This window comes from Molothrus aeneus, chromosome 12, assembly GCF_037042795.1.
Source record: "Molothrus aeneus isolate 106 chromosome 12, BPBGC_Maene_1.0, whole genome shotgun sequence".
Taxonomy (NCBI): domain Eukaryota; kingdom Metazoa; phylum Chordata; class Aves; order Passeriformes; family Icteridae; genus Molothrus; species Molothrus aeneus.
In genome coordinates, this window is record NC_089657.1 from 6,379,301 (window position 1) to 6,401,971 (window position 22,671).

The following is a 22,671-nucleotide window of genomic DNA, read 5'->3' on the forward strand; positions in this document are numbered from 1 at the left end:
CTTGAGCATATGTTTAACACCAATCAGGGAAATTGGTCTTGAAGCAATTGGCATACTTGTGTGCTTTGAACTGAGCAGGTGATTTGCAGCAAGTCCCATTATCAGTTCTGTACCAGCATCTGTCTGGCAGAGTGGTTTCACCTGCATCTCTCCTCTGAAGGACTCAACACAGCTGTCAAAGGATAAATGCTTCACACTTTGAAAATAAGTGCTGGAGTTTAAATCTAAACTTTATTTTTTTTAATAAGGTCTTATCTGTCATATGATACTCTTGTGCTGAAGAAAAGAGCAGTCTATCTCTGGTAATCACTCGACTGTCCTCTAAGTCAAATAACATACAGACACTTCTGAGAGAAAATCATCTCAGGGTTTTTCTGAAGCCTGGGTCTCATTGTGTGCTTCCAGGCATTCATTTTCCAGGCATGCAGTGAGAAATCAGATTTCTGGGGAAACTGTCTTCTCAACACCTCAGATCACAGCACCCTCCACCAACCATGTCTAAACTGAGGAGGTAATTGGGGTGTTGAGGATTTCTTCCTTATCCTCCCTGTGATGCCAACACAACTGCCAGCTAAAACCTGGTGGTGTTTTTCTTTGCAGGGAATTGGAGGCAAGACAAAGAACAGCTCATTTGTTTGGGCTGCCAGACAGTTGCATGAGGATAATTATTGTGTGCTGTTTATTTATGTTGGACTCAAATCAGTGGTGGTGGGGACCTGGAGATGCTCTGGAATTACTCACCGCAGTGAAAGTTGGAGCTGCTGGTGTCACAGCTCCCTGGGGCATCTGGTGGTGTCTGGTGCCCAGGCAGCACCAGCAGGGCATTGATAAACCAGCAAATGAATTTAAAATGGAATTTAAAATTGGGGCACTCGCAGAAAATTATTTGCAAGAAGTTAATAAAATGATGGTGTGTGTAACGTGATGGAGTGATTGTTTTGTGTGAACGCAGGGCTGTAAACGAGTACGCAGGGACATTTACCAGGGAGAAGGTAGAACTGGAGGTAATCAGAGGAAATGAAGCAAAGATCATTTAAGCCAAGCACTGGAGTATTTTATAGGGGTGTTGCTTGGCTTCAGAAAGGCAGAGTAAAGCACCCTGTGAGAGTGTATCCTATGAAACTCCTAGGTGATGACAGGATTTGTAGGCGAGGTTTTTATTGTTTGTGTACAACTGGAAAGGCAATAAAATCAATGGAGAAGCTTGTATACATTATCAATAACATGGCAGTTAATTTTGGACTGCACAGATGCAGAGTTATGCACTACCTAACCAGTAGGCTTTTGCTGTACCAGGAAATGTTTTAATTAAAAGTGAAGAGAATGTATTGGAACTTGAATTTTCTTTAGTATTCTATTGCACTTAGAAAATGACAAGTTCTTTCTGTGTTAGAGCAGGTGGATGTGGAATTTGTAGCAAAGGAACTGTAAATAACAAAACATTGTAACAGTTCTTATTTCAGTGAAGTAAGAAAAGATTTTAAATGTATGCATTTGATTTTTTTACATTTTAACATTCCAGTTATCAATAGGGATGAATCTGAAACTCAAACACCAATCAGCTTTTCAATGTTGGGCATTTTTTCAGCATCTTGAGCTGTTATCTAATCAGCATCACAGAAGGTGAACCAGGAGAATGTTTTCAACCAGCTGAAGTGATAGCAATCATGAAGGACTAAAACATGCCTTGCATACAGAGCTACTGAAAAAAAATGCAGGCATTGGTAGCAGTTAAGAACAGGTAAAATTAAGGGACAGGGTCTGTAGGGAATAGTGCCTAAATGTGCATATTGCTGGGTAGATTTGCTGTCTGTTCTGGTCCTTCCCTTGAGATTTACAGCAAGTGCATCCATATGGTTACAGGAGTGCACTTTTCTGCATCCTCCTTGCTATAGCACAGGCATTTGCAATTTTTGGGCAGAATTGAATACGAAGCTGGAAAGCTGCTTAAGCAAAGGCCAGGGAAGATTTGTGAGGGAAAAAGAACCATCTGATCCAGGAGCTGATGAGTGGGCAGAGCCAAAACTTGAGGAGCCACAGGAGACTCTGACTCTCCTAGAGTGTGATGAGGTTCTCACAGTTCAAAGTCCATTAGTTTTATAGCATTTCATGGCTCTGGGCTAGGGGAGAAGGTATTCCATGGAGACAGTGTTTTCAGTGTAGGTTGTTCAGGGGAAAGACTGCTTTTAATAACTATACTGGTGTCCTGTGGATATGTGGTTGAATGGAGGTGGTGGTAGTGGTTTGTGTTAGTTGTTTGGTTGGTTTTTTTTTTTGTTTTCTTGTGTTTTGTTGTTTTGTTGTTTGTTTTTTTTTTTAATGGAATAAAAAGCTCTCTGACTCCTTCTTTTCAGTAGACTGGATGTGGTCACTGAAACAAATTTGAGGCAGAAAACAGTATGTTTTCTATTATTCTTTCTGTGGTGGAATTTTACAGAGATTAGACTAATGAACTGATCTTCCTGCTGTTAAGTGAGGTGTTTTATTTACTTTTAACTACAAATTAGAGGTCTGTTGAAAGGGCAATTGAAGTCAAAAGAAGGAGCACCCAAACAGGGATGACCCACATTGTGTTTTATCTCAGCCGTACAAACAGCAAAAGGAGGTAAAAAATCTCTATTGAGGCAGCTGAGCTGTTGGACATCAAATAATCTGAAATTTAGTACTCTGGGTTTTATGTGCAGAATATCTCTTCATGGATACATGTGCACATGTGTATGCAGATGTGAAAAGCAAGCATTGTTTTTGAAGAAAAGCTGAATTGAAATACTGCAGGTGTTCAGTCTGTGCTGGAAATGCCATTTATTATGAGCTTAAAGATTGTATTTGATCTTAGGGGCATGAATGAAGCCTTGAAGTAGAATCGCAAACAGGATATATTGTTTTGTGGAATTTAAAGGTTTTATCCAGCTTTACAGAAAAGAGTCTCATTTTTTTCTTCCAGTAGTGGTGTCAGCTTATGTAGTAGTGAGTGCTATTGAGGAATACACCTGGTCCAGGCTGCTGGGCTCAAAAGATTGAGATGGAGATTGAAACGCAGGTTGAGCTCTGGGTGAGAGCCCCAGACAAGAGGCTGTGAGCTGCCAACCTTTGGGATAACAAAGGACACGAAGATGGGGGATGCCAGCCAGGTGAATGGACCCTGCAGGAGCCTTCCAGTCCCAGGAATGAAAATCTCTGGCCTTGGGAGTGTGACTGTCAGGGTATTCTTGTTTTGGATGAAATAGTCCCACATACTGCCCAAACAAGTTTTCGTTCTTTTTTTGTAAAACTGGTCATTGTGTTCTTGTTCACGGTATTTCTGCTTCAAAACTCCACTGCATGTCTTTTCCCAAATGGGAAAATTCCTCTACAGCTTCATGGCAGCAAAAAGGATTGCTAAAGGATTGGACAGGTATAATGTTTATAAAACCCTTAAGTTTTCTCAGGAAAACTGAGCTTGGCTGATCAGACTTCCCTGGTTTTGTGTCTGTCTGTGCTCTGCGACTTGGCAATTCACCTTGTAAGAGTTTACAGTGTACCCAGTCCCAAATGTTCTGTCTTGTCCCTTCATCTTTTCCAAAGCCCTTTTCTCCCAGCTTTTGGTCTGGAACATCAGGCAAAAGGTTTGAGAGCCATTTCTTAATATATCATTATATATTTAATATTATTTAAATGTTAAATATAAAAAAAATAATATTTTAATATTAAATAAATATTTTAAATCATTATTTCTCTTATTTAGGAATAAATATTTCTATTAATAAGTTATTATTAAATTTTGAGTAGGTTGTAGGTTATAAAGATTATAAGATTGTAAGATTATAAATCTTACCTACTCTATGGTTCTATTTCTCTACAACCTACTCAAAACTTGTACCAAGCCATGTGAAGATCTGATAGCTAATGAAATGCAGTTTTTAATACTACACTGTTTTAATCCAGCCCCTCAGCCAAACATCACAGGGAGTCAATGGCTGCTTTCTTTCTCAGCAGCTGGATGCTGCTACTGGACCAGTTCACAGCTTGGTTTAAAAATGAGTTATGAAGATCAGACTGGGCTACACCTTCTCTTTGGCAGTTTGGAGAAATCAGATAGCTCTGCAAGCAACCATGAAAAAAGCGGATATAAAGCATGATAGGTTATACCTCCTGATAAACTACTTCCTAAAATGTGAAAGTGTAAATAAGACAATGAAGTATTTGTTTAAAAGTGCTGAATGTGTGGGAGCAGCCCTCCATCCCAGGTCTCCTGTGAGTTAAGGGTGTTTTAAGCACTTCCCCAGACACACCTTTGTCCTGTTGCATTTAATACAGATGTGCACATTGTTATGGAGTAATCATCTGAATCCACTTTGTGCTTTTCCACTGCTCTGCCTCAGTGGTGAGGCTGCAGGTGACTGATGTGGAGGCACCTCAGGGGTCAGGCTGGGCTTGGGTGGAAATAGCCCAGAGTGAATGATCTACAGGATTAAAAATAACCAGCTACTCAGGATGCTCTGTAATTATCCAGTGTATGTGTTTAATTTACCACCCTCAGCTGACCTTTCCCAAGACAGACATTTCTACTGAAAGTAACTATGATAATTTTTACAAAGATGAAAGGTGGACCTTCTGAAATAAAGGTGTATGCCATGGCTGCAAAATTATCTAAGCTTCTAAAAATGTATATGTGAGAGAAATGGAATATAAGTGCATGTATATAATTACGTTGTTAATTTACTGTCAGCTAATTTCACTTTCTGTAAGTAGCATCCACACTTAGACAAATGGCAATTTTCATTCATTTCTGTGCCAGTATTTAGAAGCAGAACATTACAGTGCAATCTCATTACTACAGCTTTATTGATTTATAAAATTACACTTTATTACACTAATCCATATATTAGAATGAATAGAACTGTGCATAGTTACAGCTAAGGTATTCTTGCCAAGGAGGTACATAGTTTGCTTTTTCATCAGCAGTTCACAATTTAAATTAGTGGATGTCATGCTGTTGGACTCCAGGAACACGGGATTAATGACAAACTCATTAGTTCATGAAGTTTAATCTTCTTGGTGGGTGTCCCACCTCGTGGGAAATAAGAGGGATTTGGCTGCAGGTGTCTGGTGAGGTAACAGCAATCACTCAAAGAAAAGGATCTAGAGCTGCTGCTATTGGGAACCCAAGAATATTTATTTTTTATGCTTTATTTGGTACCAGAATACTCTTTTCTTTGCTTAGGAGAAAGCAAATGAGTGCTCTAAGGACACATGAAGAGGCTGTGACTGAATTAGCAAGTTCCACATGGCAGGAGAAGCACTGGTGGTACTTGGGTCAGGGGGTAATGCTCTGTTGGAATATTTGGCATAGATCCTTAAACAGATCTTTTTACAATGGCTTTCCTGGGGAGTGTGGCAGGTTTTATACCCTTACTTCTTGTCATCAGGTAATTATCAGGGGTTTTTAAAATGATATTACAGTGGGGAGTGAACATGCTGAATTGGCTGTGCCTGGCCTTGCCCTGGTGTTTCACAACACACACAGATGAGTCCGCAAAGCCCCAACACTGTAGCAAGTTATTTTTGTCCCTTTTAATCTGTTAGGCCCTGATCCTGATCTGTAGGGTTTCCTAAATCCCATTGATTTCTCCAGAATTAGGTTCCTGGAGTCCTTTGAGAGCCTGGGTTTGGCTGGTCTTGTGCTATTAACCAGAAACAAACCCACTCTCTTTACCTCAGAGCGCTCCGAGGATAAATGTGTTGAAGATTATCTGTGCTCTTATTTGGTGGCGGGGAAGGCCACTGAAATACCAAAAATAGATTTATAAAGGACAAAAATAACTTGCTGCCTGGAGGGTTTACACAATCTGAGCTGTGCTGTGTGGCTTGGCTGAATCAGTTCTCCAGGGAGGCTCGGGGCAGTCCCTGCCTCTGTGAGGGGAAGGGCAGGGAGATGAACTGGACACAGCACCTCAGAGAGAGGGAGGGCAGCCCCTGTGTGTGCTGAGGGCCAGCCTGCCAGCACCTGTGGGCATGGCTGGTACAGCCTTGTGACAAGGGGGCTCCTCACAAGCTGCTGCTCTGGGATCCTTCTCTGGCCACTTGCTGGAAAGACAGGTGGGAGAAGGAGCTTTTCTATAAAAATCCCTTCCGTCTCCTCCGTGGAAGAAAAATTGCTGTAGACAGCAGCCATGAAATGCATTTCTTTCTGAAACAGAAACACTTCTGTCTTGGTCAGCTCTTTTCTGGGTTTAATCAGTTGTTCCTGCTGACCACAGTGACAGAAATTGGCTTTTCTTCCTGCAGTTGTGTGTGTGGCCAGGAAGAGTCAATCAGCATCAGTTCCTGTGTGTGCATCATTAACAGGGCTGGGAGTTCATTTCTAATGGCAGACACATTCTTCTTTGGGTTGAATTTCTGCTCCTCCACCAAGACACCTTGAATGCTTGTCACGTTTTTGGGGTTTACAAGGTGTCAAGTTGCTGGCTGGAGAAGGGATGGACTGAATTTAAAATCCCAGAATGGGCTGCCTGAGTTTCAAGTTTCAGGAGAAAATTGTATTTATAAGCTGAGCATGTCTGGTTTGTAACAGATTGGGCCTGTCAGAAATGCCCATATTTTATATAGTTACAACTATGAGTGACCCCTTACCACAGGTACGTGGGGTTACAGTGTATAATGGATTGCACAACAACATCCAAATACAATTCCTTTTACTTCTGTTGGGAAAAAATAAGGTATTCTTAGTTTGAGTGACCCCAGAAGTCAGTAAGATAAGGTAGTTCTGTGTCCAGTGTCTTCTTGCAGACAGGTTACACTTTATTTTTGTGAGTGTGGATAAGGCTGTTTTTAGTACTGTGCTGCTGATAAGTTCTGCCTGGAGCTTGGCTGCTGATCAGGTTCCCTCTTGTGGAGTCAGACCAGGCTGTCTCTGTCTTTTCCCTCCTCTATTTGCTATTAGCAGATCTGTGAAGTTGGTTCTGCCTTCCAGTTATCTGGCGCCATAGGTGACAGATGCAGGAGAGCCAAAGCAGGCTCTCCAAATTACCCTGTGATGAGAGGGAAGAAGGTGACCTCCAAACACAGTGGGAGGGAAAAGGGGCTGCTTTTCCTAATATGTTTCTTCTTTAGCAGCTGAAGGATTTTTCCATGTAGGTGATGAGAGAAGTCTCTTCTTGCTGAATGAACAAAAATAACACTTTTTTAGAACTAGTTTTTTAGGACAAGGGGAAGAGCAGCACCCTCCCACCCCAGCCTTCCCAAAGCTCCCACAGCAGCACTTGGCCTTACAGCCTCCTGAGTCAGGAGCATCCCTGCACACTTCACATGAAAATCTTATTTACTGCAGTTCCACCCACTGCTGCTGACCACCAGTGGCTTGAGCCTGTATAAAATATGGTTGTAGCAACTGTTATCATTACTTTGAGTGTACAGCTTCCACATTATCTGTCATTTTAAGAGATGCTGGTCAGTGGAGATGAGGAGCAAATGGCTTGTGGTTTGATGAGATGTATTTTGGTGGCTCACCAGATTGTCACTGCCAGCCAGTGGAACTGGAGAAGGAGTTTGCAGAAATTACTGCTTTGCAAATGGGAGTTGTAGATATTCTGAACTTGAAATGGTGATTTCCAAATGACTTGCTAGGGGCTGGTTTTGGTGCTCAGTAACAGTATTACTGCCCAAGAACGTTTTTTTTTTTCTTTTTACATGGAAGCAATTGAAGTGTCTGCAGCCCCATTAAGTCTTATTTTTAGATTACAATAAGCAAGACTCCGATTAGTTTAGCAGCAGGGCATCAGTGAATATTAACAGCTTAACTTGAAGGCCTGGTAGATTGATAAAGAACTAAACAGCCCCTGAGTTGTATATTAACAGTCTGGCCATGGTATAATTGAGGCTCGTGTTGGGTCAGTGTCAGCATGGTTGATAGGCAGCACAACAGCAGAAGCTATTTGTCTTTATAATGGGCACTTAAATTATTCAGCAGAGTAGCTGATAGGCATCAGTACATCTGAGCCACAGCCCAGTTATTCTAGGCATGTGTGCACAAGCTCTAATTAGTTCAGGTACAGCACTGAGCTCTCCTTGGGCAAACTCACCTGTGTCTAGAAGCAGTTTCTCAGGTGGGGTCTCCAGCCCATGAGGAGATCCCTCTCCTGTGGCCCAAGCATTAGGGATACATGAATAAACTGGGACGCAGATAGCTTGGGGGTGATAACCAAACCAACAGCTGGGCAAACCTTTCATCTGAGCCACTCATGTTAGATGTAGTTTTACTCCTCCAGCCCACAAGAGAAAGTAAAAACTGCAATGCTACCAGTAACCCTTTTTGTTTGTTTGTTTTCTTACGTCTTCTGTGGTTACAGGAAATTTGAGGAATTTCTCCTTGAATGTAATGTATCTAACTAGTTGTGTATGCTGTGGGAAATGCTAGCCAGATAAGCCTGAAAGCTTATGAACCATTAAATGTGCAGAAGGAGTTGGTAGCCACTCAGTTTCCCCTCCAGTTCCTTCTTGTTGCAGCATTAGCAATTCTGAGGTAATCACACAATGGACATAGCTCAAATTAATTAGCTAAATTGGTACCTAAAGGCTATAAGATTTCATGCCACTTAATATTTCAATGCAAACAAGACAGGCAGCTAAACATATTTAAATATGATTGGCTCATCTTCTCAAGTGGAGTATCTTATATTTTGTTTGGGCTAAATACAGCTCTCATTGTGCTCAATTTATTCTGCCATTAGCAGTGGTCTGACCTGCTATTAGCTCTGATAAAAAGTAGTCATCCCCTTCGCTGAAGACCATCCTGTGGAAAGGATGTTGAAATGCGATTTAAGGGAGGAAGGAGGATAGACACACTTTGCTTTTGTACATAATTAAGCCGTGCTAGTGATGGGAGACAATTACAAAGGGAGTTGATCAGCAGAGCGCTCCAGTGGCGGCCGGCAGGCTGTGGTGCTGCTGCCCTGTGCACACACGAGCTGCCAGCCTTGGAGCAGTTGTTCCGGGCTGTGAGAAGGCTCTGGCTGGAAGGTGCTGATTATTCCCAGTGTTGTGCCTGGGAAAAGTCGCGGAGTTTGTGCCTCTTGGCTTTCTTCTCTTCCCCCTTTTCTTGCCGCCCGCCCTCTCCCCCCACCCTCCTTGCGAAGCAGCCCTTCTGGCTTTGTTGTAAGTGTGGTTTGTAATCATTGTACACATCCCAGATGGTTCATGAAAACTCTTTGAAATGCCATCTGCCAGGCGTGTGTCCAGCCGGCAGCCTGTCATTCTGCTCCGAGAAGAACGGAGGCGGGTTTTCCCTTCCCCCTGCCTGCCTGCCTGGATCGCAGTCAGTAACACTTGCTCAGATGTGGAGCAGGATAACAGCCCGAGCATCTGCAAGCAATCTCTGCTCCAGACAGCAACATGGAAACTTGTTGGGTTTTTTCCCTTCGCCCAGATAAGATATCCCAGCCAGTGCAGTTTTTATTTTCCCTGGGTTTGCTGCTGAGGACCAGCTGAGGTGACAAATGTTATCTCTGTGATGCAATGTTTTCCTTTTCTGTGGTGACTTTCCTAATGCTTTCTGAGTGTGTTGCAGGCACAGCTGCGTTTTTTTTTGACTTGAACATATTCAGGAAATTAGGAACACTGAGATGAAACAAATAGATCCATTAAAATGGCTCAGAGGAATTATGGCAGAGATATAATTGTCATGTCAAATAGGCAGCCAGCACTAGTAAACTGCTGACTGCAATTTCACCGCTATAAAAATTCAGAAGGAAGGAAAAAATGATTAATAAATATGCTCTGTGGGAAGATAGAGATAAAGAGAAGGAGAGGCTTTAAAAGATAAGGTGAAAGCAATCCTGATCTTTGTGTCTCATCAATGTGTTAGTAGTTATTGGGAAAACACAGTCCCGATCTTTGTCATTCGGCTCACATGGCTGGGGGTGACGTTCACTGATTGATGAGCAGTGCTAGAGAGTCTAATTCCCACTTCCATTGTGCTCTGGGCACGGGACAGCTACAGCACACCACTGGTCAGAGTTATTGGTGTGGCTTTTCATCCTTCCTGCTTCCCACTCCCAGCCAGGTTTAGGGGAATGGGGCAGTGGCCACGATGCCCTGGGGACGGTCCTCAGAGCCTCAGTGGCAATTCAGTGCTCAGGGAGGACATGTGGCACTGGGCTGTGATCATCCTGGCTGCTGGGTGCGTGCTCCATGCTCCTGGTGTGCCAAGGAGGGGCCTGAGTGAGCCTCTCTGCTTGCCTAGGGATGGAAGCACCAGCATGGGGCAGGGAGGGGCGCATGGTGCAGCTCCTGCATTCCTCTGGATCAGATCTGTGAAAGAAAGTTGTCTTCTGTTACAATCTACCCAGTAAAAACTGTTGTAGCATTACTAGAAGGATTCAGAAATACAAAAATGCAAGACTGAGTCCTTTTCAAATAGGAAAGAGTAATTCTGCTAGCAGGATACAGATATCCATCACTATTTCCATCCCCTTCCTTACTTTTTCTCCTTCCTTCACCCATTCCAAGAGGAGGAATGATGGAAAAAGCACAGGAATTTATAGACTCTTTGAAGGCTGATGGTAAATAATAAAAAAGAGAGTTTCTATTTTGAAACAAGAAATGGAGGATGTTAAAGAAAGTGGATGTCAATCAAGGAAATTAATCTAGTGATAGTCTTTCAAGGGTGTCACTCTGTCAAGACTGACCTCTTGAGCAGTCTCTCAGATGAATAGGAGATAAGCAGACTTTCCGCTTTCCTGGCACTTGAGGAAAACATTTGCCAGATGCAGGCATGGTAAATTTATGCTCTTTCAACTTCTGAGAACTGGAATCTTCCCAATTAGTTTTCAGAAGCTCAGCTTCTTTATTCTTTCTTCTGTCCTTTTATAAAGGGTTTAAGAAATTGTATGCACTGAGAAGACACTGCCCAGGGGCCAGAAGAGTCCCTCAGAAGTGAGAAATTATGCTTTGTTAAATGCTAGGTATGGTTTCCACAGCTCTGAAGTTATTCCCAAGGCAGCAGACTGGTTTCAGCCACAGCATTCAGACACCTCCAACTCTGTAACTGTGATCTTTCTTCCAAAATTCAGTTTCCTGTACCATCTGTAAATCTGTCATTTATATTTAATCTCAGATGTAAAGAATCCAGAGTCATGGAAAATAAGGGCTGTTGAACAGAAATGGATCCTTATCAATGAAGCTGTGCTCAGTGACCTAAAATGCAGCATCCCAAGTCATCTTAGGAAAAAAAAGTAATGAAATGACTCATGTTACACTGTGCATGTTACACTGTGCTTCAGAGTGCTGTAAATTGGCCAGAAGGGACAAGAGTTTCAGAGCTGGCAGAGTGGCAGTGATCAGAGCCAGTTCTCCATGGGCACTACAGAAATTGTTGAGTGCTGGAGAGAGAGATTGAGTGTGACTTATTGCTCAAAATATTCCTGAACTGGAACCAGCTTGTAGGTGAATTCTGTGAGAAGAGTTTGTCAGGTTGTCTCTTCAGTGAGCATGCGTGGATGGTGCATCAAAACCATCTCATGCTACTTTTTAATGCTGAATAAAAAATAATAGCATGAATAGAGATGAAACAGTAAGAAGAAACAAGGGGGAAATTATGTTTATGATGTGAGAGAACATTTGATGAGCTAGTGATACAGAAGTAATGGAACCTGGAAAATAGTTGCCTTATCTGGTAATACAGATTGCAGTTTTAGTGAAGTATGAGAGACAATGCTAACAGTAGGAAATTAATTGCTGGCATATTCCCAGGACCAAACTTTTCCAGCTGTGTTTCTGGACACAGCGATGAGAGATTTCTTTGCCAGAGTCTTTCTGAGAACACAAGAAACATCCCTCAGTTGTTTTGTTCTAATTGGTGCCACCGGTCCAACCTGAAAGCTGTGTCTTGTTTTTACATGGGCTCCTAACTTCAAACTTGACCCTTGTAGCTCACAGAACTGTGTTTTACAGATACTCTGGTATCTTTGTGAAAATTTGTTACTTATTTCTTAACTCTTGATAAGAAAACAACTCTGATAATATTCTACTTTTTCCTTTCAGGCACAACCCGCCCTCCAAGAGAAGGAGAAGTGCCTGGTGTGGACTATAACTTTCTGACTGTGGAGGAATTCCTGGAGTTGGAGCGAAGTGGGACCCTTCTGGAAGTAGGAACGTATGAAGGTATGGAGCCAGGGGCAGTGAAAAAGCACTTCAGATACCTATGGTGGGATACCACATTTGTATCACCCTCACTCAAGTTAGGACCTTGCTTTCCATCCCAGTGCTCTGCTTCCCTTTTCTCTGGAACCTGAGAGAGGGAATTCCAGTTTTCCTGTGCTTTTATCTTCTGCCTTCAAGTTAACTTAAAAGATCAACAGTAGGCCAGGAAAATCCAATATATAATCCTGTAACATACTGGGGTAGTGTGCATTTATCCTTTGTGTCCACTAGGGCTCATCTCCTTGTTCAGTTTTTCTTTCCTCCTGCTCTTTCTCTTTCCCTCCATCTTCCCTCAATACACTCCTTCATCACCCAGCTGTGTGTCACTATGCAGCTACATGATGCACTGCTTTTGTGGGCTTTTTTTTTCTTATTCTTGGATAATTGCTTATAACTTGGGTCATTGTGTTGATCCTTTTTACAGCACAACTTTGCAAACAACAGGACTGGGACAGCCAAGGGGCACTGAAATGTCACCAGGGTGAGAGCAAAAACAGCTCCAGAGAAATGCAAGGCAAATTGGCCATTTTTAGATACACAATAGGATTTGTGTAACTAAATCTGCAGTCTGTAGCTCCTTTAAATTGAAAACTCCTTTTTGGAGTGGGTTGGGTTTTTTTCCTCAGAACGTTCAAATGTACCTCTTGACAAGACAATGAAAAGAAATACTTTACAGGTTTGAAAGTCCTTCCAGTGCACTTCAGCTCAGTCATTTCAAATTTCCATTTGAAAGAAGTTTAATGGTTCTTTCTGTAAATCTGAGAGATTGAAAAAGTCCTATCCTTGCAGCCTTATTCTAATTATTCTTTATAATAAGAAATATGGAATTCATTTAAAAATACAAATACACACAACTAGCCAAAATCTTTGAAAAGTAGTCATCAAACATGAGCAGAAAAATTGTGACATGTGGTTTTGGTGTTCAGGGTTTGAAGAAAGAGTCCTGAAATGCTGTTTGTCTACTTCTTTAAAAACTCCTTTTTAAGGGCACCTTTAAAACTTATGCTCACTCCCAGCTGCAGACCTGGTTTGCATGAAGATGCTAAATGTATAATTTGGTTTCACTCTTCCACTTCTCTGAGCTGATTAGCTCCATCAGCACCAATGCTAACGTTCCAGCAGCAGCTCTTCTCCAAAATGAGCTTTTTCCTCTCTGTGTTTCTAATTATAACACCAAATTAGTTTTCTTTGTCGTGGTGCCTGAAATAGATCAGCTGAAAGGCCTCGCCATTGCTTCCTGATCTATTTGTTCTAGTGACCTTTCCACTTGGAAAGACAAAATGGGTAAGTGTCTGTAAGCTGGCTCCTGGGACATGCTGGGAATTAGTTCTCAGGAAATGCTGAATCCACCTGGGACAGTTAGAACACAGTCATTTCATTGCTTATGTGATTATATGCAGCAGCAGCTCAACTGTTTAGGTTTCGTGGCTTGCTCTTTTCAGTTGCTGGAGATGAGGTTGATTTCTCATAAGTCTAATGTGTATTTCATTTCTGTGGGTGATAGAAGTGCCTGAACTTTAAAGGAATAATTTGTCAGAAGTGCTGAGAAGCTTCTTTGCCTGTTGACATCAGTGATGCTGGTGCATTGTGGTTCTGGAGTGCTGGCCCATGGAAGGAAAAATCAATAAGAATAAAGCAAATAATGATGATGCATGTGTGCACATATGCATCAAGACACATTACTATTTGATTGTAATGTGGAATAAATAGAGTTCATTTTTCACTTACGGCTTAAAGAAATTATTTTGCTGCCTTCCGAGATTTCTTTAATAGCTTTGTTGTACTTTTTTTGGGAAATCTTATTTTACAGCTGTATCGATCAAGACAGTGTTGATCTTGATTAGATCTTGGAAGATGGAGTGATTCAGACTTGATGCTGCAATCACAAGCGATTTTGTCTATAAAAAAATCTGTCAAAAACCCAAACCACAAAGCAAGTTCGACTTTTAATGGCCAAATCTCTGTTATTGTCCAGCTTTATAGTCTTAGATATTTTAATGAACACTTTTTTTTGCTGTATTTTGCTGCCATATTTTTTTAATAGGAGTTCCACCATGATAAATTTGACTGTATTTTTGATCAGTGGTGGCTTATTCTAAACCAGAAAAATAAAACCCAACACAAGGAAATAATCTTCTACCTGCTGTGCTGAGTAGAAATCAGTAGAATAGAAGAGACGGGGTTGCTTGTGATTTAATGCTCTCAAGTGATTTCGAGATGAAGGAAGGGGAATGCTATGAAATGGACAGTAGGGATGAGCAATGGGGAAGTTTTTGTGTGCCAGCCACAAGCTCATGTGGCTCGAGCAGGCTGGTGGGGTTACTGTGGTCCCAAGGACCCTTCTGGCCTTGTAAGCATCAGCACGTGGTGGTGGAGAAGATGGACATAAAGTCACCTGGATACTGTCACTGGGAAAAATCTTACAGAAGAAGAGGCAACAGAAACATTTAATAACAGTTACTGAAGAGAATTCTGGGGAGAAGGATCAGAAAACAGGGAGGGATCAGAAGAGGGGTAATACACAGGACTTTGATGCTGATACAGATCTATTGATTTGGAAAGAATAAAGAACAAGCAGAAGGGAAGAGTTGGAAACCATAAAAAAGTAGGAAAGTGTATCAGGTTTTCAAAGAACAACCTGGATTTTGAAAGTGCTCTAATTGCAAAGAGAAAGTGCAAGCTGAACAGGAGAAAAGAGGTGTTGCTGACCTGCAGGGCTTTGTAATGCCATTATTATTTCTTCTGGTGCACTCCAAATAGGTTCCTCTGGGCAGCTTTTGATTCCCATGCCAGTGAAGGCAGAGCAGGCATGGCAGCTGCTGTTCTGGTCACCTCTCATCTCCCTGGTGTGTTCTGCACCCAAAAGGCTTCAAAAAATATAATCAGGTGGGAGGGGGCATTGGCAAACCTTAATTCCTGGGGTTTTCAGTTTGGGTTTTAACATCCTGATTTTTAACCATAAAGCCCAGAAACAACTTCTTTCCTCCCCTGATGAAAGCTACATGTTAATCACATGAATCCAGCAGCTGGAGCTGGAAGACCTGCCCAGAGCTGTGGTGCTGCCCCACTATTGGTGATTTTGCCCCACGTGTGTGCTGCACACAACCCTCTCAATCCAATTAGAAATTCCCATTGACAATACTCATTAGGAAGGAAAATTCTTTTTAGGCTGCACATCGTCTAGGCCTTCTGCTGGATAGGAAATCACTGTAATTGTAGTCTCAGGCATTTATTGACTGCTCCTTCAGGGCAGAAAATACTGATGGATGCATGGAAGTAATTGTGTAGGTTACTAATTATTTAGCAATTACTGCTGCATTTGAATTGCAGGCTCTCACAGGCAGCCCAAGGGAGGGCTGTTTTGAGCACAGCCACCGCTTCCAGATTTTATTCCCATTTTTTCCCCAGCTGCTGAGTGGCCCTGGGCAGATCAGGTAGCTGCTCTATACTTCAGGTTACTGGCCTGAAGAATATTAAAACAACACTTACTTCTCTCCTCATTAATATTTCAGCAGATCCCCTGTGCCTGCAGCTATCTGCTGTTGGAAATAGGAGGGGGAGAGGGGAAGCCACGGTGTTCTGGAGGGCTGTGCTGCATTGAGGCACTCAGCCCTGCAGATGGGAGCTGTGCACAGGCACACGGGGACATGGGCAGGGGGGCTGCTTTTTGAATGGGGATGGCTGCATCACCAGGGTTTGGTGAGGCTGTGTGAGTGAATGCCTGCCCAGCACTTAGTGATCCTCAAAAGAAAAAGTGCTGCACTTTATAACATGTGAAGGGTTATTACATTATGGAGTATTATTGTCAAGGCATCATCTTTCATTCTCGGGACAAGTGTTATGTGATTGCCAAGAGAAGTAATAAGTAATCTGCATTAGTCTCATGACTGAGATGTAATGGGGTGACTTGCTAACATTCTCAAAGTATATAAAACTACCTACTGTAGACAGGGTCTCTGATTGTGGTACTTAATGATTGTAATAAATTACATTAATAGTGCAGTTTGAATTTCAGCCCAAGTAGAGAGGTGTATTCAGCAACACGCTTCAAATCAAGATGCCTTAGCCTGATTTGTCTGATGTGCTGCTCTCCTTGGGTTTCTCTGCAGCAGCCACACTACCCCAGCTGCTTCAGCAAAATGGGTGGATTATTTTTGCTGGTGCCTCCACAGCCTGTGGGTGTCACCAGCTCAGTCCCACCTGGAAATGAGAGCTGAGCCTGTGGCAGGCAGAATGTGAGGGGAAGATGGGAGAGGAAGGGTGGCAGATACTGGGGATGCCCATGCAGGTGAATAACACATTAATCAGATCCAGTGATTTTTGTCTCCAGACTAGAGATTGTCTCAATGAATCATAATGGCTTCTTTAGCACCCTTATAATGTGTCACACTGAATATCCACACACTAATATCTGTGCTCTGCAGAATGATTCCTCTTCTATCTTTGGCTCTTAATATTATGCTTGCTTTTGGTCTTGTTATTTTTTAAACCATTGGTAGAGAAAAAAAGGCAACACCTTGTTGTGTATATGCACAATTATCAGTGCTAACCAAGCTTGAGTGCTGCTGTACTGAAGTGTCATCTGATAACAATGCTTCATTCTGCAAACAGCTGAAGTGGTACCTGAGTAACTCTTGTTCTCTGAAAGCAAATATTCTAATATCTGATAGGGGTTTAGAGTGGCTTTGAATTTCCTGCAGCATTTCTGACTGCCTTCTCCCTCTCTCTGCACTTTCAATAACAAGTTTCTCAAAGTGAGCTCTGTCAGAAATTGTTCATTAGCACTCATGTGTTTTAAAACACAAACCTCAGGGAAAAGGCTCCCAAACACCTCTGGCAAAAAAGAGATTTGGTGAATTAGTTGCTTTCTTCTTAAGTTAGAGTTCGGGTTATTTCAGGCATCATTTACTGTGTAACCATAGTTCGATGTGTTGAAGGCTGTTCCTAGCAGTCCAGGCACATTTTGGCATTGGTTTTTTTTGGTACAGGATGTTCCTGGGGCTCTCCAGCAGTGGCTGCTTCTTGCTGGTGTTACCCAGCTCCTCTGCAGAGGCAGCCTGGGCTCCCCAGACTGCAGCATTTCCCTGCCTGCAGAGCTCCCTGCCACTGCCTTCCAGAGAGGGGAGGTGCTAATGGGACACATCCCCATGGTGGGACTACACACATAAATATTTAACTATTTGCAACAAGAGTTTCATGTTGCAATGGCTTGACAGGGTGTTTTCTTTATTCCTACAGCCCTGTGCTAGGTAGGGTGTTTCCAGCTGCCTCTCCTGCTTTCTGTATATGCCATTCACAAATACATGTTTATTTATGTTCCCTATGATTTTTTAAAATCTATTTGAATGTGGATATAGCAGCTGATAGAGCAGAGCTGGTCTCATGGAACATCCTGAGCCTCCCCAGCCCCCTCCTGGTCCATGCTAGCAAGGTTGTACTGTTTGTTTATTACTTTTAGTATCATTGCTTTGGTTTTGGATTTTTCCATGCCTTAAGTGTGCTTGGATACACTTGTACATGAGTGCTAACAATAGCATGTGGCAACACCTAGTGATAACACAGCAAAAATGAGAGTAAGCAAGAGTGATTACTTCTGCGGGTGACTTTCTCCTGTGCTGCCACTGCCTTTAGGGCACTAATTGGAGTATATGTTAAATTTCAGACCTATTTGAAACGTGCAGTTTGTAACAGTTTGACTTTTTTAACAAGAAACCCAAACTGATCTTTCACTTAACCTCATCATTAATAACCACAAAAACTGACAGGGAATCTCCTGTTTCAAGCAAATGTAAATATTGTGGGTTAATTTCTCTGAGCTCTCCTTCATTGCCTGTTTTCCTTCCGATCCAGCTGCTGCATCTGCAGCCTCCTCCTGGTTGCCTGGATACTCTGAATTTCCTCAAGGCAATTGCTAATCAATGTGCAGTTGCAGCTAGGTGAATCCTGCAGACAGCAGCCAGATCTGTCATCTAGATGTGGAAATCTGTAGCAGAATGTGATCTGGGAGGGGAGCAGACAAAACACCATGGCAGGAGCTCTGCTCCCAGGAACCAATTCATCCTGTGCTAATCAGACACAAGCACTCCTGCTGGATTACATGAGCAGAAGCTCTCCTGCTAAAATTAAGGGTCAATTGTTTATGTTCTTGTACAGTGCAGAGAAGAGGAGCTGAGTCTCAGAAAATAAAACAATTATATTAATAATTGCATTTCAAGTCTTTGTGTCAAGGCCTTGCTTAATTTTGCTGCTTATCTCCAAGTGTCTTTCCCAAAATACCCATTTTCACCAAGACAGAAAGCTATGAAGTGCTTTTTGAAACATGAGCTATAAATGGAGTCCTTGTTAGCACAGAGTGGTGGCTTTGAAGATGAGATGCACTTCTCATGGACACAGGGCCCTCTGTGCTGCACTGAGGCTTTCGAGTTTCTTGGGATTCTTGTAACTGCAAAATTAGAATTCACATGTAGGCATCAGTAAATTCAGAAAAAAATCAGTAAAATTCTGCTTTTCTTTGCTGAGACACAAATGCACTCTCAGTCCCAGGCATAGACATCTTTCACCAGAAAGGAGAATGCAGAGCAAACACCTACAGGTTAAAGTAACTCAAATATGTGGTTTGGGAGCACATTCTTCAATTGCTGTAATTGCACCATTAGAATTAATGCTCAGACTCATGTTTGACCTTGCAGTTAGCTACTCTGCCTTCTTCTACCTCTCCACATCAGCTCCCTGTCCCCACCCCTGCAGCCTCCATGGTCTCCTTCTCCTTCTCTGCTTTAGTGTCCATTCCACTTTTGAACCTGTATGATTGTGCCTCTCTTCTTCTATATTTCAACCATTTATTGTGCATTCAACCCATTCCAGGAATAGCATCTTGGCTGGATGGAGTCATTTCAGCCCAAATGGAATTTAATTCAATGGTGTGAATTCAAGGGTTTTATGGAATAGATTCATAGATATTTTACTTAACTAGTTGGTGTATTGTTGTGAATTGTATTTTAAATTTCAGGTCACACAAACAATTTAAGGTAAATTTACTGCCCATCAGGAGAATACTTAATAAGAATGCTTTGTTGTTTGGAATATAAGACAAATTTTCCAAAAGCAACACTGTCAGTCAAGAGAACTTTCTTTTTAAATTTTAGAAAATTTGCTTTAATTCAGGACAGGGTGGAAGCTGCTATAGAATGCTTTCATTGATTGTGATCACTGCTTGAATTGGCAGAGCAGGAAGTGTTATGATGATGAGAACTTGTCTTATTGTTGTGATAAGCTGTTACCAAAGTCTAATTACTGGGTGTGATGCTAAAATGTGTAAGCTGCCGACACTTAAAGATAAGGAGATGAAAAGAAATAAACTCGTTCCAAATAGCTCTTCTGTTTGGGTTTTTTCATTATTATTGTTATTTTTGTGCACTCTCCTGAGTGGTGCTTCAGAGTGTATGGATTAAGTCATGGATTTGGCTGCAGATGCTGCCATCAAACTTCAGCTGTGGTTAAGTAAGTTTTAAGCACCAAGGGACTGAATAAAATAATGGTTAGTGAAAAGTGCTGATGAGGGATTCAGTTAATGGTGTGTGCATCTGTGGAGTGAGTGGGTTGTTATTAGCTATTAATTCAGGTGCTGGAGGCAGGATCCAAGTGTGATTAAGAGGAGGGTAAGGAGTAGAGGCCCAGTTCCCATAGGAATTGCGCATGGGAATGTGCCATTCCTGCCACACTGGCTGCCGCAGAACTGGCATTTCCTCAGAAAAGTAGAATTTCCTGCAGTCTTGTCCTGGAAATCTCCATTGTCTGGGGGACAGAGACATCCTGCTGGGGTCAGAATCCTCAGAAGTTTTGCAGAGCTTCACCTGAGCTCAGCACCCTGGGGAGTCCTGCCCTAACTGCTGTGCTGACTTCAGGAAACGTTTTGGGATCCTCTGGGATGACAGATGCTTGTGTATGCACATGTAACATGCTGTTAATAATTAGAGCTGATTGGATATTCAGTACAAATTACACTGGCTATGAAGTTAGCCCCTTCTTTGGGCTTACAAGTGGCTCACAAAACACTGTTAAAGCCTATTTTTAAATGTATGTTTCTTCATAAACATTGATAGATTTAATTTGAACGAATAATGTCAAGTCTGAGTGTTGTAAAACTCTTGCTGGGCTGTTCACTGTCAGTTGTTAATGGAGCATGTTTGGATTTCTGAGTCACAGTGTAAATATTTTCTATTTCCAATGTTGAGGATGAAACATGAGGTTTGATGATTATTTTTACCAGTCCCCCCTAATAGTGTGTCTGCTCCCACGCCCAAGCCCACATGCCATGTCTTCAAAAATAACTGCTTAGAGAAGAGAAGTAGGGCTGACTGCATCCAGCAAACATGAGGGAAAGATAGCATTTCCATTTTCTCTCATTTTCCATGTCACCTGGAAGCTGGGTTAGAGCATTCTTTTAAAGATTTTCATCATGAGCTGGGTTATTTCCCCAACCTGTTTGTCCTTGTGGGAATCTGAAGGAAGAGCTCTGATTTTTTCGAATATTGACTCAGGCTTAATCTGCCTCCTGTGGTGAAAAAAGAAAAGTTCAGCCCCAGGGGCGACATTTCCTAAAAACCCCACACATGGAGAGCCATGCTCAAATTCATATTTGCTCTTTTTATATGCTCATTTATATTTAGAGGGATCCTCTAAGACGACACACTGTCTTGGTAGAGAGCAATTATTCACTAATGCTAGTACCAGCAACCATGGCTGGTTTGAAAAATGACTCATGATTTTGGTGTAAGAAATCCTGAAATACTTTAGAGAAGCCTGTTTTTCTGTTGAGGAACAGCTCTCTGTGGACTGGTAGGAACTCCAGCTTTGCTGTTGCTAGAGGAGCTGAAGAGGAACAAAATTCAAAGATATAATCATACATTTCTCCTTAATTGGAGGAGGGATGGTGCCATCTGTGCTTTGCTCTTGTCCAGGGGAAATAAAACCCACACTATCAGCATCTATATATCCCCTTCATCCTCCTTTTTGCTTCCATCCTAAAGAATTTAACCAGTTAAAACAGACCCAAAATAACTTTTGCATAAAATAGTGATGTGCAGTGCTATAAATAAAAGTCATTTTCATGTGTATGGCACACACATGGCTCCCTCTGCTTAGCAGTTAATATCCTTAGAAAACTTTTATTTTCCTCTGGAAAACTAAGCAAAGCAACAACCTAAAAAAAGCCCAAAAACCCACAAAATCCCAGAGTAGTGTTGTTCTTCATGAGAAAGAGGATAGGTGGGAGCAAGGTTAATTATCCTTTTTTTTTTTTTTTTGCCCACCTACGTTTATATTTTCCCTTTGCACTCCCTCTCCCCCATTCTACCTCTTTTTGTATAAAACAGTTCTGCAGTATGTAGAGCATAAGAATTATTTCTCTAGCAGAAACTGCAACCTGCTTGCAGAGCCTCCGTACCCATTAGAGGCTCTTTCCAGAAGCAGTAATTTCCTTCTCCCCATAAATTATGCATCAATGTACATTTAAGATTCTGAGATGATGAACAGAAGATGAAAGTGTTGCTGCTCCTGTGGAGCTGCATCCACGTCCTTGTGTACAGGCTGGAGCACACCTTGTTCAGACAAACCTGCTCGTGTTGCTGTCCTGCTACCCCAGCTGGAACAGAGCTGGGAGCTGCTCTGGCTGTTTGGGCCTCTGCTCTGTGCAAAATACCTTCACAGAATCACAGAATAATCACAGAGGTCTCTTCCAACCTCTAAAGATCATCAAGTCCAACCTATGCCCTAACACCTCAACTAGACTGTAGCACCAAGTGCCATGACCAGTCTTTTTTTAAACACATCCAGACATGGTGATTCTACCACCTCCCTGGGAATAGCATTCCAGTACTTTATTATTCTTTTGGTGAAAAATTTCTTCCTGATATCTAACCTGTACCTTTCCTGACGTAGCTTGAGACTGTGTCCTCTGGTTCTGTCAGTGCTGCCCGGTGGAAGAGACCAACCCCACCTGACTACAGCCTCCCTTCAGGAAGGTGTAGAGAGCAATAAGGTCACCTCTAAGCCTTCTCTTCTCCAGACTAAACAACCCCAGTTCCTTCAAATGTTCCTCATAGGGTTTGTGTTCCCAGCCCCTCAGCAGCCTCGTTGCCCTCCTCTGGATGTGCTCAAGCACCTCAACATCCTTCCCAAACTGAGGGGCCAGAACTGTGCTTTTCACTTCACAGGAGGCAGAGAGGGGGAATGATTGCTAGTGTTTCCTTTTGGAAACAGAGATGGACTCTGCCAGTGCAAGTCAGGGTGATTCCAGCTCCTGATGGGTTCTGGTAATCCTCCTTCCAGAAGGAGCTGCTCCAGGGTCCTGCCAGGCTCAGAGGTGAAGCTGTCTGGCCTCTTCCTAAGTCTTCCATTGTTAAGAAAGGGATTTTGTTTTTACTTTTACAGTCAGTGGGAGTTTCACCAGGCTGCCACAACTCCTCAAATATGGTGGAAAGTGATGTAGCAACT

General features: G+C 42.3%; 1 protein-coding gene across 8 annotated transcripts in view; it reads left to right on the forward strand.

Annotated features, from left to right (window-relative positions):
* MAGI1 (membrane associated guanylate kinase, WW and PDZ domain containing 1) overlaps nucleotides 1-22,671 on the forward strand; it is a 338,177-nt gene that overhangs the window by 237,804 nt on the left and 77,702 nt on the right. For all 8 annotated transcript variants that reach the window (XM_066558206.1, XM_066558201.1, XM_066558207.1 and 5 more), the window contains exon 3: nucleotides 12,019-12,138. In XM_066558206.1, the coding sequence (XP_066414303.1) occupies nucleotides 12,019-12,138 (120 nt within the window). The remainder of the gene's footprint in view (nucleotides 1-12,018; nucleotides 12,139-22,671) is intronic.